This window comes from Passer montanus, unplaced genomic scaffold, assembly GCF_014805655.1.
Source record: "Passer montanus isolate IOZ18808 unplaced genomic scaffold, ASM1480565v1 scaffold2, whole genome shotgun sequence".
In the NCBI taxonomy this organism is placed as follows: Eukaryota; Metazoa; Chordata; class Aves; order Passeriformes; family Passeridae; genus Passer; species Passer montanus.
In genome coordinates, this window is record NW_024366591.1 from 1,657,861 (window position 1) to 1,675,997 (window position 18,137).

The window sequence follows — 18,137 nt, forward strand, 5'->3', positions numbered from 1 at the left end:
TTTTATTCCCTACAATAAAAACTAAGTCATTACTTCCACCAGCACAATATGCAGATGGGGCATTCCATACAGCCTGATCTTCATTCCTGGGCCCTGAATCCCCCAAATCATGAATTCAATCTCATGAGAATGTTGCCACTAACTTCACATTGCATAAAAAGATGCATATGCATAAATCCCTCCAGGCTGGGGTTTTTAATTATAAACTCCTGAAGACAGAGGATTGTTTTCACAGTGTGCATACACAGTGCCTGCACAGAAAGAGACTCTTTCTCAGATTTTAATAAATCTTAGAAAACCATAGTAGTAATAAGGCTGGGATGGTGATTTTCCTCCCCTTTAGTGAGACATCATTATTCAATCCTAGTGATGTCTATGGCATTCAAAGATAATTTCAAAACAAGTTACATATTTAATCTTCCAATTTATCCGTTCCCTGTGTGAAGATGATCCTGTGAGTAAACAACCTGAAGAACATTGTTCTCCATTTCAAAACTAAGCTAATCCTTTTCCTTTACTTCTGTGTGCAACCAAGTGTGGTGAATAGAATCTATTCTCAAGACCTAAGAAGCAACAGAAAAACTTTACAACACAGAGTTTGCTGCAGCTGTGAACCCACCTTGTTTGTGTACAGTGAAAGCCAATTTTATAACTTTGTTTTCCAATGCGTCCCTTAAAAGCCCCTTCCAACACTATTAAACACATTTCAGCTTTTCTTTCCTTTTGTTACATTAAATGTTTTTCTCCACATCTGTGTGTAACTCCCAGCGAAGGGAGTTTGCTTTCTCTGGTAAAAATAACTAGAAAGAGAAAATAAACAGGAGGGGGAGAAAACATAACCTGGGATAATACTACACAGAATCGCATGTCATAGGTTGTAATAGGAATAAAAACTTTTTTATTTTTTAACACATTTGGGGAAAAAAACCTAACCTGTCCCATTCAACCCATATTTACATACTCTGACTATACTTTATTTAACCCCAAATATGCTGATATGCTTTTTCTGTTTCCAACTGAAGAAAATACAGCCCTTTTAATAGCAAAATGCACTCACTACATTTAAAGCACTTGGAAGTGTCACATCAAGTAACAGTCTCAGTATTCTTATGCAATATACCTTTTTTTGTAGCATACTAAGATATGTACATTGCACAAAATTGAATGACCTTTGGTTTTCATAAACATTAACCATGTTCACCAATTTGAATTTCTACACCCAGTTTAGCACATCAGCTTTAAGTATTTCAAATAAATTAGTCAAATTTAAAACAGGTCAGGTATGTGTTATTGCAGTATTTTAAGTTCCATTTTCACTATCAATCATCAGAATCTCAACTATACTTATTCTTGACTACTCTGTGACCATTTTTGTTACATCTGACAATCATCTTCATCTGGTTCTCTTTAACTGCCTCCAACGAAATTATCACTTAGTCTAATAATTACTGTGGATTATTCTCCCAACACTTCATAGTACATTGTGTGGTGCTACAAAAAGCTAAGTGAAGTGCCTTGCTACAGTGATGCATAAATGGAAAAATATTTTAAAAGCATTTAATTATTAAAAAGTGTGATAACTTGAGAAAAGTGATGCATTATCTGCTCTATCCAGCTTGATGTCTCAACAGAAACCAGACAAGACATTATTTCCTCATATTTAAGTACATATGCATAGATATATGTGTGTATTTATATAGATAAAGAAAAACTTGAAAACAACTACTTTTTTTAATATAGTCTGGAAAATTATCATCATTAACTGGCATGACTCAAGTGCTGAATTCTTTCAGTGTTGGGCAGTTAATTGATATAGCAATTCCTTTAAGGACACATAGTTTTGCTCTATAAGATGTATACAACATGCAAAAATGTGTGCTGCCAGCAAGAAATGAGAATTATGAGAAAGGCTGTGGCAGAGGAGTCAAGCTAGCACCCAGACTCACAGCTTCAGAGAACGTGGAATCCGTGTCCCCAAAAAGCTTTGGATCTCCAGCTGAAAATCTCCTCTGCAGTATGCAGCTTATAGCTGACACAGTTACCAAATTACTGAAAAATTAAGAGCTAATGATCAACTAATTCATATTTCTAACTGCAACTGCCTTTTTCAAATTATTGTTCTGGGCTTTAAAACACTGTCACATGAACAGTCTGTGTGGTACTGCTTGAGAGCAAAGTCAGTCCCCCAGGCAAGACATTTCAGACTCTGGAAAATAATTTTCACTTCATTTGAATCAGACTGAAAATAGGGTCTGATATATGCACATCACCTAATTTTTAGGGTTCTGATCCTGAACTAACATAACCTATTAATGCTGAACATAAATACTGCCTTCTAGACCTGCTCATATGGCTAAGTATTTGCACAATAAAAGCTTATAGCACACAGAATGTTAAACACCAGAATAAATGGCTGATAAAACAATCATTCATTTTTATCTTTGCTTTCTAAACTGCTTGTCAAATATTCACCAGTGCCATCAAACAGTAACTAAGGAGGAATAAAAAAAAGACACCAAGACGTTTTTTACTGTTGTTTTGAAAACCCCTAAGATTTGCACAAATATATTACATGCAAAAAGAGTAACCTTGTCTTTGAAATAAAGCACGCCTAAGATAATTAGATTTTAAAAGCTGTGTCAATTCTAAGTGTTTGTTTTTCTTAAACTGGCAAGCAGCTGTCATTCGTGACTGTAACAAAATATCCAAAAGAACTAGATCAAAAAGATTTCAGCATTTATCCAATCTACTATTTTTAAAACTGTTTTTACTTAAGTTAAGCATCCATTTTTTCCTTCACCATGTGCCAGTGGCTAAGTAAATGGGGTACCATGTTCTATAAACTGATGGACAGCTCTCACACAAAGCCACAAGCACCTTTTGCTGTTCATGTACTGATACGGATTTTCAGTATAATATGACCTCTCAAAATAGATAAAGGACACAATACCAGCATCATATCCAAGGAATTAAGCAGTGTAATTCTCATTAAGGCTGTGCCACTAATCCCTGCACATTCTCTACTGAAAATTTATGCTCAAATTATATATTTCTAGATACTGGTAGAAATTACAGTACTCTAGAATCAGATGATAATTACATAGGATTGCAAATTGTACATTTGTCAGTTCCTAGAAACAAAATGGATAGCCAAATCTGCAATTCCAATGGCTGCTTTCATGCTAGATACAGATACTGCAGTTCACTTACCAATTAACACAAAATCTGTTTTCCTTGTCTTCTTCTTCTTCTTTCTCTAGGATTCAGGCATGTTATCAACCCACACAAAGACAGGGATAAGAAATAACATAGGAAAAACTACTGACTCCACACACTGCATAGAACAGATAAATTGTCCTCTTTAAAATATAATTCAGATGTTTGAGCATAATTGGGTATCACTGGGTTTGAGTACTTTTGGGGGTGGTTTTGTGTTATTCCCTTCTTTGTTTTTTAAAGGAAGATGAACTACAGTATCACTTTGAACTTCAACTTGCGGATTCAAGGTATATAACTTACACAAATCTCCAATATGCAATTATATGGTGACAAGTACTGCTTCCTATGTGGTTATAACTATATAAAAAAGCTTCAAGATAGAAAGAATAACCAGAATGTGGAATTTAGCAAATGTCACTCTTCATGTATTCAGAAAAAGTACAAATTGTTTCCCACCCCAAATGTTTTGATCATAAAATAAAAAACAAATCTGTTTAAATGCACTTCAATTTCTGATTTCTAAACCAGCACAGCTTTAGAGAGCTACCACTGATGCAGCCTTTGCCATTGTAGCAGATTTGTTTAAGCGTGACAGAAACAGGTCCTGAGGTAATTCAAGATATTACAGGTCTTGGATTTTGTGCTTTCCATTTTTCAACAAAGAAAACAAGCCTAATCTAATTTGCTCCCGTGTGCCATTTAAAAACGTAACTAAGCAGATCACAGCTGAAGTAGATCAGATTAACTGCTAAAGAAAGGTTGTGTTGACAAACTGCACTGAAAAGTTTACCAACACCTTTTGTGGATATGAAAGGCACAGCAAAAACATACAAACTTATTTGCCAGGAGGCTGTCTTGTGTTTAACTTGCAAAGCAAAGGCTGGCAGAATAAGATGTAACACATTTTTATTGAACAAAGAGCTGTTCAGTTGCTGTGACATCCACAGCAAACCATTATAGGAAAGGGCTTCCACCACCCTTTTCATATCTTTTTAATACCTGGCTGAAGTTGCCATTTTAATTATTCCACTTCACCTGGTAGAATGCCTGTTAGCAACAACTACAGCAAAAGGAATGTCCTCTGGGGACGGGTGTGCCATGCACAGAATTGTCTCTGGACACACCTGTAAGCCTGATACTTCCCTCTTATGAAATATTTTCAGTTAAAAAGAGTAATATGCGAACAGAAATATGTGATTATCAGCTTGGATGCTGAATTCCTAGAATGGGGAGCAGATCATACCATGCAACTAAACTTAAATTCAAAACATTTGGGTCTTTTTCAGAGAAGGATTAAAGTTCTCTGTCTTCCATGAAACATTCATGTTAATGTCACATTTTGTAGAAGGCAGGGAACCTCTGGAAGTTTCAGGAAGAATTCTCATTTCTGTGAGACCTATATAATAAATTTAGACCAGAGTACTCAAACTTCAAATTCTTTCACTGACAATCTGTATAATGAGGGGGTTCTTCCTGGTTTTGTAACACAGAAAGATTTATGCATTCATAATGCCTACAATAATTTCTTCAGTTAATTAATTTCAACTGAAATTAAAGAGGGCTAACATTTCTAAATGCAACAGATTTCATAATGAATTTGGTGGCTGGATAGAGGGAAAGACCTTAAACAGTCTCTCTGTAAGAGGACATTTTGGGGCTCAGGTCATTAATATGACTAAAGCAATAAGAATCCACATAGGGAACATTATGAAGGGCAGCCATAGGAATTCTGCTATCTAAAATGCAGGGATTCTAGTCTTCATATGGATCCTAGGACTATTTCTTACAGATATATACATGACGATTCCTTCCAACATCGACACATTGTGAACAAAATTGACTGGGCTCATTTTTTTAATGCATAGTTCTCACTCTCCCACTTGGGGCTTGACAAAGACAAATGTAAGTGAAATGAAAAAGAGAATCGTATATGAAGGAAAGAAGGGTGGAAGATAAAGCAAATATAATTCCTTCTCCAATCTTGCTGCTGAGTTTTCATCCTGGAAAAGTCACTTTTCTGTATGTGCAGGGCCCCTATCAGTAATACATTTCTGTCTTTGCAACCCTTCCCGGAGTTCCACACCAAGCAGGACACGAGGCAGTGAGACACAAGCCTGGCAGTGCACTCCAGCCCAATGCCAAGGTGCATCCAGCACACCAAGGGACCTGTCCCACTGAGCTCCTGAGCCACAGCCATGCTGTAAATCACCAGGAGCATGCCAGGCAAAGGAGACAACCAAAGGTGTAATCAGAGAGCACGCGTCCTCTCAGCTAGAGGAAGCTCTGTCGCACAAAGCTTGAGACCTCTTCTAACCATATCAGATGTAATTAAACCACTTCAGGCACTGTGGGAAGCTATTTCCAAATGCATTTAAGTAAGGCAAAAAGAATGATTTTAGCTATTGGACCATTAAAAAGGAGTGAAGCAAGAGATTCCCCTTTGGGTCTAATCAAAACATACACCAGCAGATGTTTTCTTCTCCTCTCTGATAAATACATATGACTGTGTATCTTCTGGTTTCTTTATGAAACACTAATTGCCACTGCACAGAAGGTCTAATTGATGCAGCATGTGATCACTGTTATTTGCACATTTTTCATAGCTCTAACACTTCAGTGCACAACCCATGGCAGGATACAAGGTGAGCCATTTCAGCCTGAAGGAGCATCCATGGAATGTCACTCAGCTTCATTCTGTCAGACTCGGAGGGCTCCATTTTCTTGCTCACTCAGGACCTGAGCAAAACTGGGACAGGGTGAGGAGCTTCAGCAGAATTATGGAAAGAAAGCTGGCTGGCACAAGCTAGCTAGAAACTTAGAGGACAGCAACAGCTTCCTGTATGAGACCCTCCAAATGTGTTTACCATTGTGGGATGGCATTGCACACTACCAGCACACACGCTCTTATCTTCACTAGTGTCAAGCTGGGGAGTACACGGGGTGGCTGTCTGGACTGCCAGCCCACAGCAGTGACCCCCAGCAGTGACCAGAGACTGCTCAGCTGTCCTTCTGAAGCTTTGTGTGCTGGCAAACCAGGCTGCTCTCCAGGGAACACATCTGCACCCTCCTCTCCCACCTGGTGACAGAAGGACCTCTGCCTGAGTTTGGAATCTACTTTGAAAGACTGCTGCTGACAGTTCTTGGATGGCAGCAGAGACCTGGAATCCTGCTCAAATATTTATCTGCCTTATGATTATTAAAAGATTTAATTTAAGAAGAGCTGGAAAATTATAAGAAATACTGCCACTGACCGACAAATTTAGCACAAGCCACACTATGTGCAGGCACTCTCCCAGCAGCACATCAACTGTTCTCCAAAAACCAACATCAGCCAGGTACAGAGGACACACACAAAAAAGGAAAGAACCACCAGAAACAAGGAAAACAAGCGTCCTTAAGTATTGAGTATCATTAGGAAACTGTCTAATGGTGTAAAAAGAAAACAAATGCCTTCAGAGGCAGGCATTTAATGGTGTAAAAAGAAAACAAATGCCTTCACTTCCCAAAGTAAATAACTCAGGGATTTATTAATAATGACTCAATCACTGTTAGTTATAGACCTATTCTAATGGCACGAAAACAAAAAATAGAAGCAGTATCATAGCCATGTCATGAAAAATTAGCAACAAGACAGATATCATCAAGTGCAAAGTGAAAAGCAAAACCATACAGAACAACATCCTTCTGTTCACTCTTTATTGCAATATGTGCTCATGTTTGGCATTGTTCATCCAAAACCACAGTAAATGCAATATTGCAGAGCTGGCTGTAAACTAAAACCCTTTGGGCTGAATTTTCACCCCAACACACAGAGACTTACTTTGAGGATGCTTCACAATGTCAGCTGGGCACATTTACAGTCCATCACACAATGCAATGAAAATCTCTGTGCCTCTAATGTATCTTATGTTTTTTTTCAGAATAAGCTTTTTCAGAAGAAAATTAGTTGCTTTTGCCAAAGAACACAGAAAAAATACACTGTTACATGCTGTTTGTCATTTTGAATAGGCAACACAATAGTCCTCCTCCTCCCTTCTCATTCCACCACATTAAGTATTTTCAACAGAATTTGAGCATTCCTGAAAATCCAGTCACAAACAGGTTCACAGTATTCCATCCTTTGAAAGGCCTTTACCAGCCTAAAGATAAAATACAGCTATTCTGTGTGGTTTTAAACCTTCTGTTTAATGACCTTTATATTTTAACAGAATACAAGCAAATAAACAGGATAGTCATTCCCAGTGAGCTCCCAGTTGCCTTACTATCTCCTTCAATTTGGTTATAGCTTAGACTATTTGATACCATATCAATGAAATAGCTTTCAGAAACTACAGCTATTGTGAGTAAAATTAATTTCCTATGCTTTAAAATATTTTCTGTCAAGTCTAGAGTTCACTGGATTCTTTTACCAGAAGTCTTTGTAAGAGAATGCCAATCTACTAAATACAAAATTTATAAACTTAATGACTTCCACAGTTTCAGAACAAAACTTTGGAGAGACAGGCCCAGCACATACAAACAAATAACCTGAAAATCCAGGCACTCATCGGAGATATTAGAAATACCTTTCTAAAGAATGAAACAAAGAGCAGAGACTTGAACACCTGAACTTGCTTATCCCACTTTCCATCTTATGCAAAGATACCTTCACATTTTTTTCCAACAGAATAATCTGGAAATCACTCTGACTCAAGGTGCACAGGATAGGAGAACTTTTTTCCTTCCAATACTACTCAAAACAACCTACATCTTGCAAATCCTAAGGCAAATAGCATTAAATTAATAAAAAACAGAGGGTGCCCAGGAACAATAAACAGGAAGGAAAAAGGAAGGAAAGGAAGGACAGAGGAAAGGAAGTCAGAAACTTAGGAAGGACTTTTAATTTCAATTAAATTTCTCCTGTGCTGATTTTTTTTTTTTTTGATCTTCAAAATCTGAGAACGGTATTCAAGCCCCAAGGAAGCAATTAAGAATGGACTTTTAATTTCAATTAAAATTCTCCTGTGCTGATTATTTTTTTTTTGATCTTCAAAATCTGAGAATGGTATTCAAGCCCCAAGGAAGCAATTAAGAATTTTTCAAGCTGCATCAATACTGCCAGAAGAACGGTATTCAAGCCCCAAGGAAGCAATTAAGAATTTTTCAAGCTGCATCAATACTGCCAGAATACTACAGTATATCATTATTTGAAATAGCTAACATTTAAAAGGCATCTTCCAGGATGCCTCAAACTTCTAGCAATGTCATGATCTTTTTGTTCTGATACGATAGCCCAGTTTCTCTGGATATTAATAAAGTATTTCTTAATTAATATATTTGGCAGATCCAAGAATTATCCTAGTGTTCTAAAAAGCCAGAGCCTAGATTAGGTAGCTCATAGGTGGCTAGTCCTCTTTTAATAGTCAAAAATGAGTACTCTTATTTCAGACCAGATGATGAATTCTACATTAAAATTTATATGCTCATTGTGAACTGTGCTGTGGCAGATCCCCAGCTGTAAACAATTCCTAGCTGTAAACAATTTAACACACGTACTGGAAACAATTTAAATGTGGCGGTCCCCAGCTCCTCCCAGACTGAACCGCACCACTGCTGGAAGGAGTGAATCACTTGTGCATTTCTGATGTGAGCCATTACCAGTGATCTGGAAAAGGGGATTGAGGGTTCCCTCAGTCAGTTCACAGGTGACACCAGGCTGGGTAGGAGGGCTGATCTGTTGGAGAGCAGAAGGCTCTGCAGAGGGATCTGGACAGGCTGGATTGATGGTCCAAGACCAGCTGTGGGAGGTCCAACAAGGCCAAGTGCTGGGTCCTGCCCTGGGGTCACAACAACCCCAGGCAGTGCTACAGGCTGGGGAAGGAGTGGCTGGAAAACTGCCCAGTGGAAAAGGACCTGAGGGTGCTCTTTAACAGCAGATGAACACTAGATAAGAGTGTGCCCAGGTGGCCAAGACAGCCAATGGCATCCTGGCCTGGATCAGCAATAGCGAATCTGGCAGGACCAGGGCAGGTGTCCTCTGTGCTGGGCACTGGTGAGGCCACACCTCGAGTGCTGTGTCCAGTTGTGGGCCCCTTACTGCAAGACAGACATTGAGGGATTGGAGAGAGTCCAAAGAGGGCAACAGAGCTGGGGAAGGATCTGGAGCACAAGTCCTGTGAGGAGCAGCCGAGGGAGGTTTGGGTGCTCAGCCTGGAAGAGGCTCAGGGGGACTTTACTGCTCTCCACAATTACTTGAAAGAAGGCTGTAGCCAGGTGGGGGTTGGTACCTTCTCAGAGGTAATTAGCAATAGGATGAGAGAAAAGTGCCTCAAGTTGTGCCAGGTTAGGTTTAGATGGGATATGAGGAAAAATTTCTTCACTGAAGCATTTGTCGAGCCTTGGAACAGGCTGCCCAGGGAAGTGGTGGTGTCACCATTCCTGGAGGTATTTAAAAGCTGTGTGGTTGTGGCCCTTAGAGACATGGGTTAGTGGTGGACTTGGCAAAGTGGACTTGATGATCTTGGAGATCCTTTCTGACCAAATGATTCTATGATTGCAGAGATGTAACAACATGCCACATGCAGAGGCACATGAGCTCTGCCTTAAGGACAGACAATAAAACAATGTCAATGTTATTCTAGGGCAAGCATGAAAAGTTACTCTAAAACCTTGCACTTTACTTTTTAAATCTGCAGCAACAGCCAGTGGAGTGATTTAAGATTCAGTAACCTGGAAGAATCAATTATCAAGGTCTGACTCAATGGTGTGTAGAGACACCTTTAAAGTTATTTAACATTGCTCTACAGATGCAGTGTCCCAAAAGAGGCATTATTCACCTGTACAACTGAGCTTAAGTTTCAGCACAGAAAACTTGAAGCAATCTCTAGGTTTGCAAAACACTGTTTAATGGAAATTCACACTCCTGGCTTGAGTATTGGGATTTATATCTGCCAAAAATAGTGGGATGAATTCCAGGGTACAGTATGTGTCTTAGTCTTTTGGTTTCCACTCAACCTGATCCGAGCAGTCATTGTCTGGACAAGTTATCCACTCTTCAATTTCCACAGTACATTCAATAATTTCCTCAAATTTTCAGAAGTGAGAATTGCTACATGATGCAATGTAATTTGTTTTTGTTGCTGTTACTGCAGCCAAGTCAAAATGCAGCTGTAGTAATATGGGCTAGCAACAACCTGCTCTGAAAAAAAGAAACAGACCTGTTTTCCTTTTGTTTCTTGCTGTAGCACAGGAATAACTAATGCAAATACCTAGCCTTTAACTTCATTTTGCTTTCAAACTGATACCAAATTTGAAAGAGAGAACTGTTCAGATCTCTTCCCTAACTGTAGATCAAATACCAATGTACTTGTATTTCACTTGCAAATACAATTTCCATCTTAGTCATCATTTGCAGCTAATCAAGGAATTTCTTCATCTTGTAATATCTCATCTGCTGGTAGTTAGAACTGTGATTGGAATTGAAATTACCATCAAAAACTTCATGCTGCGGTTTCATTACCTGTGTCAAATGAGTTACAATAATCATGAATTATGATAGTCACAGGCTTGTGTTAACATGCATCACAACAGGGATCACGAGGTTTCCACTGAAATTTGCAATTCAAGACTTAATTTTCGTAAACATCTGAGAATCCAAGCTAGAACTCAACTTCATGAAAGAATGACTGGGGCACTTGCTTTGTCAGAGAGCAAGATAATTGTGCCACTCACAAGTACATAGGCATATTCATGCATTACACACCACTTGCCCTTATCTGCTCAGCTAAAACATGAGCTCAGAGAAGGGGATGGCACCAATCCAACCTCCTTTTAAGTCAGTAGAAAGGCTCTGGTGCCACCTCTTTGTGACAGCTCCCTGCAAGCAACCACACAACTGCACGGATGGCAGGGGACAGCCTTAGTCTCTACAGCATCCCTGCTTCAGGGGGAAGGATGCTGGTCCCAATGCACAAACTCAGCACCCAAAGCTGCAAAGTTCTTGTCCTGGCAGAAGCAGTTACTCTCCTCTGCTCTCTAGGGCCCACTGCATTTCCCTGAAGGAGGAAGTGTTTTCAATTGGGTCACCATTTCTCTTGAAGGATAAAAAAAATAGATAAAGATGTAATCCCTCAAGTTATTAGCAATACAAAAGTATGAAACCTGCTTCTGCTATAATCACTGAAAGGGGAAGGAAAGATATCTTTTCGTTTCTTATTAACATAAAAGAATAAAATAAAAAAAAAATCTAAAAAGTAATTTAATTAACCAGCAAACTGAGCTTTTAAAGTGTCACAAAGCTACACAACATAGACATAAACTAAAAAAATTACATTGCCATCAAATGTTAGATGAAACAACCTGGCATAAAACAACTATGTCAAGAAAAAAAGTTCCATCTTTTATGACATGTACTCATCCAAAATAATTATTGCAATCTTTCCACCTTCTCCCACTGTTGCCTCTGTACACTCTATACACCCTTTCCTGAGAGCACATTTCCTTCTCTAAGTCAATATCCCCTGACTTCCCATTTTCTTAAGAACAGATAGTCCAAAGAAGCTAATGATCATATGCCTGCAACAAAAATGAAAGCAAAAAAAAAACCCATGCCAGCAATCACCCTGAGATTTCCATTTGCATTTTGTGCCCCTCTCTTGTACCTGCCTTCTAAACTGAAAATTTTCCAGCCTGAAGTCTGCCTTGCTCTATACCTGCATATTATTAGCATTATGTAAATGACAGCAGGGCCCAAAGAGGTGTGACATTCTCAGCTGAGAGTGCTCAGAATTTGCTGGCATGATCATCACCCTGACATTACATCAAGATAAGAGATTGCAAAACTGTGGGAAAACAGTTCTTCCAACCCTGCCACCCCCTGTGCGTGACAGACCTGTCACCAAGGGCATCTCCTAGTCCCAGTGACTGGCCTTCACATACCACAGGAACAAAATGTTCAGCAGTAAATGAGATACAAAATAAACACCAATTTTAATATCCATGCTTAAGGCATTAATCTTTGAATACACCATTGCAAACACTGAAATTAATTGTCAATAATCAGCAAAATAAATAATTTCAGCTTTTAAAAACTGCAGATGTACTAACTACTTAAGTAAGACAATGAGAAGTTGGAACAGATTTCTTTAAAAGCTATAAACAATAAAATACAAATTAAATAGCAAATGTTTACAGAGAAGGGTGTCTTCTGCAGGCACCATACAGCTAGCTGGCAAGACAGAATTCTATTTTTGTAAATAATCTGAAAGTAGGAAAGGGGAAAGAACAGAAAAAGAGGCAAGAAGAGCAAGATGTAGGGAAAAATGGCAAAAAGAAATCTGTTCATCAGTTGAAAGAACAGAAAAGCATGAATTAGAAAATAAGTCATTAGTGTGAGAGGAAGAAAAATGAGGAGGAAGTGTGAAAAGAATCCAGCTCTCTAGAATGGCAATTTTTAGTTACTAAATAAAAAGTACCACCTTCCAGAAAAACTGCTGCTTGCATGTCTAAATGGATGCCACTCCAGGGAATGTCCAAACACCCTCAGGCACGAGAATCAAAACTGTCCGACTCAGGGAAGTGCAAGAGGAGAGACATTACATTTCATATCCACTTCCCGGCTGTGATCCAAATCTGGCACAGATGGCTTGTAAATGATTGTCACTGCCAGGAACCTGCAAATGATTGTTGCTACCAGAAACCCACTGGCCTGTGAAAAAATCAGTTTTCATCTCAATCTGGCTGCTGATACCGCAAAGGTGGTGGGGGGTGGCAGAGCTCTGGCACAACTGGTGCATCACTCACTGTCCTAAGGCCCATGCAAGGGGTGGCAAAGCCCCTTCAGCCCCTTTCCTAAACCCACCTCTGGCACACTGCAAAGCACAAGACAACGAGGTTTCACACCCAGCTCTGCAGCTCATCTCCCTTGAGCCTTGTCCCATTTCCATTTAAGCCAACTTCCATGGTCTGGGATACTTATTTTCCTCACTGCTCTTCTCTGCCTGGTTGATTTAGGCTACCAGCTTCAGAGTAGCAATTGCCTCTGACATCGCCCTCACACTGATGCTAGGCAAACCACCTTTGATCTCTGCACCACAGCAGGAACACTCCATGCAAGAGCACAGAGTTCCATTAAGGGAGAGCTCTAACTTAAATGGTTAAAAGCACATGACCAGGCTAATTTTATACACTGAATAGCCTGAGACAAGACAGCCTGTTTCAGAGAAGAGGACAGACACAGTATTTGAACTCTTTTCCTTAAAAAAGAAGCTCTTGTAAATTATCCATGCCATTCCCCACAGCAGGAGGCTGGGAGTGAGCCTGCCTGCACTGTGATGCTCTTGGACACAGACTGCACCTTGCAGCAAGGTGAGCCCTCCAGCTGCACTGCTGCCTTCACAGTGCCCAAACTTCAGGGTTTATAATATCCCACTACCTCAACAACATGCTCAGAAACAAGTGTGGGATACCCTTGGTCTTCAAGGCTGTTCTTGTTCCAGGACTTGTTTACACATCACACTTTCAGAAATCTTCTTATCTGCCCTAATTGCAATGATTCATGAATTTACAACCCAGCTGTGCTCCACAATTTTCTTCCAACTGTAATCCTTCCCTTTGCAAGTAAATAACTTGTGACTGTTTATAGCTGCAATATCTAAGCACAGCCTTAAAACTTCAGAGCAAATTCACAAAAGCTACAAAAATTGAGCATAATAAAACCTGCCACAAACAAAAATAATGTGCATTATTACTACCATCATGTACATATCAAGGCATATTATGCCACTGCAAATGCAGGCTGCCTTCAGTGCTTTCAGTGCCAAGTGCCAGGCACCCCCAGGGCACAGTTCATGGGGTCCCCTCTGGCCATGGCAGGTTTATCCACACAAACCAAGGCTCAGCAGCATCACACTAACACTTTACAGAGAACCCTGGGGACTTGTATTAAATTTATTCCTTTGTGGATTGGGCTTTTCAGCTGGTGGTGTTTAGATATTTCTCATGGAACAGGTTAGCTGGTTGTATAAATGCTGCTTTTAAAGTTACAGGATCAAGATTTATTGTTAAAGAAGCAGCTGAAAACATAAGAACAAATAATAATAACAGAGACAGGGGCCTTACTGTAACTGAGTTTACTGATACTTTCATCATGCCTAGCAGCAGTTTTATTTGACTGCAGTTTTATAATATGAGGAATGTCTTCACTTATTCAAGAAACACCAGCATAAAACAAAAATGAGTATGTTATATTTAAGAAATGTTATAAATTAAAAATGAGTTCAAGAAAAAGATATGAAACAAAAACATACTTTTGAACAAAAAAAACTGAACTCCTTTGAATTTGTAATGATTCCCAGACACTTCTGCATTATATTTTCTACTGGAAACTGCTGAAGGATACCAAAGGAAAACACTACTGTGCCTGAGAACCTAATTCCTCAAGAAGCTACATCTTACTCTTAACTTCCATTGCAAACCACTTTTGGGGCTGGGGGCAGCTACATGGACTGCAACTGATGTTTTTTAATTGCATTTAACTATTTTGAGTATTTATTATAAAGAGCAGAGACATTGTTAAAAGCAAGTAATTTAAATAATTCCTAGCTCATTGTACCTCATGTGCAGCTTCATGTAAGTACGTAATGATATGCTTAAATTTCTATATATGAAAGGTGTTTCATGAAAATAAATGCAAAATATTTACTTTTAAAAATCAGTTTCCCAACTATTTTTCATAATGTTAGCAAACTGAAATCTCATCCTATGACTATCAATATTTCAAAAGCAGAATACTTAAGAGAGGATGAAAAGAGATAAGGGCAAAACGCTGAAATCACAAACTCACAAATAATGTGAACCTTTTCTTGATCTCAGCACAAACTAGCACTGACACTGAAAAAATTGCCTACTATTTTTTGTTAACTCACTCAAAATGTTCTCAGCATCTTAAAAGGGGAAGTGTAAGTTTGTGAGCTATGGACAAGCAGGTGGACTGCTTAATGAATTGTACATGACACACATGGAACTGACTCCCTCTGGCTCATTTCACTTGAAAGGAAAAATATGACATTTTACTAGCAGAAATACAATCCTTCTCTGCTTGAGTTAATTCAGGTATATAGCTGCACATATGTTCCACTGCTAGAAGGATACATCTTTCCAGACTTCAGCATGCCCAGCAGCCTATGCTCTGTCCCCTACATGAGCAGCAGTGACACCCTTGGCTGTCACATGCCACCCAGACCATAAAGAAGGTGCTGAACCTTCCTCTGGGCTCTGAACTCACCACAGCAAACAAGAATGTGAAGCAAGAGGGTAGATAAGCATGGGGCATTTTGCTGTCAGAGGGAAGACGATCTGTTCCAAGGGTGCACATCAGGTCTCTCCTCCTCCTTGCATATTTCACTCCCTTGAAATGGTACTTTGACCTAATTTGCTCATACAGTGCTTTCATGTGTAAACTCAGTCACCTATGCATTCACAAACCACTGCTTCCTGGGCAAGTATGTTGAGGGGATCCTGGAGGATGCTTTACACACACAAGTCCAATAAGATTTGCAACAATATACCGCTAGCTCAAGAACTACCTCTGAAGAGTGAAAAATAAGTCATCTTCTCGAGAGAATGCTATTAGAAGCCTAAATAAAGACACTTCAGAGCAGAAGAGCGGTTTGGTTGCCATTTGGTTTTGAGCAGTCCTCAGCAGTTTCTGACCACAAACACATCATTAACATTGAAGAATAACATAATATTAGAAAATATATGAGTATCATCAAATCTGTGTTTTTCTGAGATTTGCTGCTTTGCCTCCTTTTGTTTGTGCTGCACTGAGCAGAAATAGAGATGTTTTATTTCCTTCTTTGTGGCCACTGCTATAAAACCCCTCTGCAAAGTTTTGGCATTGGCCTCTGTAGAGCCTTGTGTACAGTGAGAGAATGGAGAAACTCTTCCACTGCTGCTGGGATGAGCCATGAACAGCTGTTCCTCTGGTATTTCTGTCCTCATTACAAGGCTTCAAATTGCATCAGAATGCATCCACTAGTCATTTTTGAAGCCTTATTGCCAATTCCTTACATCATTTCAAAATGCATGGGCTGAAAGTGCTATTGCTGAGAGAGTGGCAATATCCTCAGATTCATTGTAATCATCTTTCTTATTCTTCTACTGATTTGAACTATGATGTGCACACATCAAAATAGCAGATTTCCACTTGTGCAGTTTTCTTGGGAGTTATTTTTCCCTGCATTAAGGAGTGATGCAATTGTGTTCACGTTGCATTCCTTGTGGCATACGTCTGCTACAAACATTGTCAATGAGAATGTGGCAAACTACAACTGACCTGCTTAAGCAGCTGTCCTTTTAAAATGCACTCTGTACCTATTCTAATTCTGTGATCTCTACTGACAACAACAAGAAAAAAAGGCTTATCACAGAATCAACTAGGTTGGAAAAGAGTGCTGAAATGATTGAGTCCAACTATTACGTTAACGAGACTATTGCACTCAGTGCCACATCCAGTCGTTCCTTAAACACCTCCAGGGACGGCGACTCCTCCACCCCCGCAGGCAGCTCGTTCCAATACCCAATCATCCTTTTAAGTGAAGAACTTTTTCCTCGCGTCCAACCTAGACCTCCCCTGGCGCACTGTAAGACTGTGTCCTTCTTTCCTGTGTTACTGTATCTACCTTGTTTAACTTACAACCAAACAAATGAAAGAAACATGCTTTCTATCGTTTTCACAGCGCCTAGTCAAACCCCTAGTGATTTCCTTCCGTAAAAATTCAGCTTGAAAAAGACACTTTAACAAAAACTAAAAATAAAAACAAACAAACCCATCATGTTAATGTACTCTGAATAGCAGGTTCGGAAATGGGTCTATTACTAGAACAGCCCATCCCGCTCGCAGGGAAGTATTTGGCTCGGTTTCCCCTCGGTCCGGCAAGTCTGACACCAACTATCCCCTCGCTCCAGCCGCGGGTGCTGCCGCTGCACACCCGGGCGCTCGGGTAGGGCACGGCTGCGGCGCTGGGGAGCAGGGGCTCCGCGGGGCTCCGCGCACCCGGGGCCGCTCCGCTGACGCACGGGGCTCCGGGGCCGCCGCCGCGCCGCGGCTCCCGTAGCTTATGGCAACGGCGGAGCCAATGGCAGCCGCGGGCCGGGCGCTGCCATGGCGATCCCGCTCCCCGCCATGGCGGCACCGCCGGCCGCGGGCGGGGCAGCACAGCCCGCGCTCTGCCCGCTGCCCGTGGGGCTGACAGCTCGCCCCGAGAGCAGCCCCCGAACTTCGCGGAGCGGCACCGGCCCGAAGTTGGGAGGCGGGACCGGGCGCCCCTCCGGGCCCGCGATTCGCTCCCCCCGGCGGGACCCACCGCCGTCCTGCCGCGCCCCGGGGAGGGTCCGGCCGCCCCGGCCCCGCCACCGAGCCGCGGGCTCCGGCGGGGATCCCCCGAGAGGCAGCGGCTCCTGCCCAGGGGCAGCCCCGGTGCCTCCGCCCCACCCGCCGCCTCCCGCGGGGTCTCGCCCTACCTGTAAGGGATCCAGTCCGCCTGGTGCCGCGAACTCATCTCTCCCCGGCGACGCTGCCCGGAGCCGAGGAGGCGGACGCGGCCGCTGCTACCCGAGTCGGAGCCCGCCACGGCGCGGGCAGCATCCTCCGTCCGGGGCGGGGGCGGGCGGCGCGCCGGTTATCCCGGCAGCGGCCGCAGAAACATCCCCCCGGGGAGGGCTCCCAGCGGCGGGCCGGGCTGCATGGGGAGGGGGCGGCCGGGGGCAGCGGGAGGCGGCTCCCAGCCCTTCCTCCCTGCCCGGAGCGGCGGCTGAGTCGCGCACCGGAGCGGGGAGGGGCGGGGGAAGGGCCAGCGGCGGGCAGGGAGAGGCAGGGCAGCAGCGCCGCGTCCCCGCTGCCGCTACCCGCCCACCCCCCCGCTGCCGCCGCCGCGCTC

At 41.7% G+C, this 18,137-nt stretch overlaps 1 protein-coding gene across 8 annotated transcripts in view; it reads right to left on the minus strand.

The window, feature by feature from the left end:
* TUB (TUB bipartite transcription factor) overlaps positions 1 to 18,137 on the minus strand; it is a 144,998-nt gene that overhangs the window by 57,516 nt on the left and 69,345 nt on the right. The window contains exon 1 of one of the 8 annotated variants that reach the window (XM_039706955.1): positions 17,722 to 18,126. The exons of the other annotated variants lie outside the window; for them this stretch is intronic. Coding sequence (XP_039562889.1) covers positions 17,722 to 17,759 — 38 coding nt within the window. The 5' untranslated portion in view covers positions 17,760 to 18,126. Of the gene's footprint in view, positions 1 to 17,721; positions 18,127 to 18,137 lie in introns of those variants that run through there. 8 annotated transcript variants of the gene reach the window in all.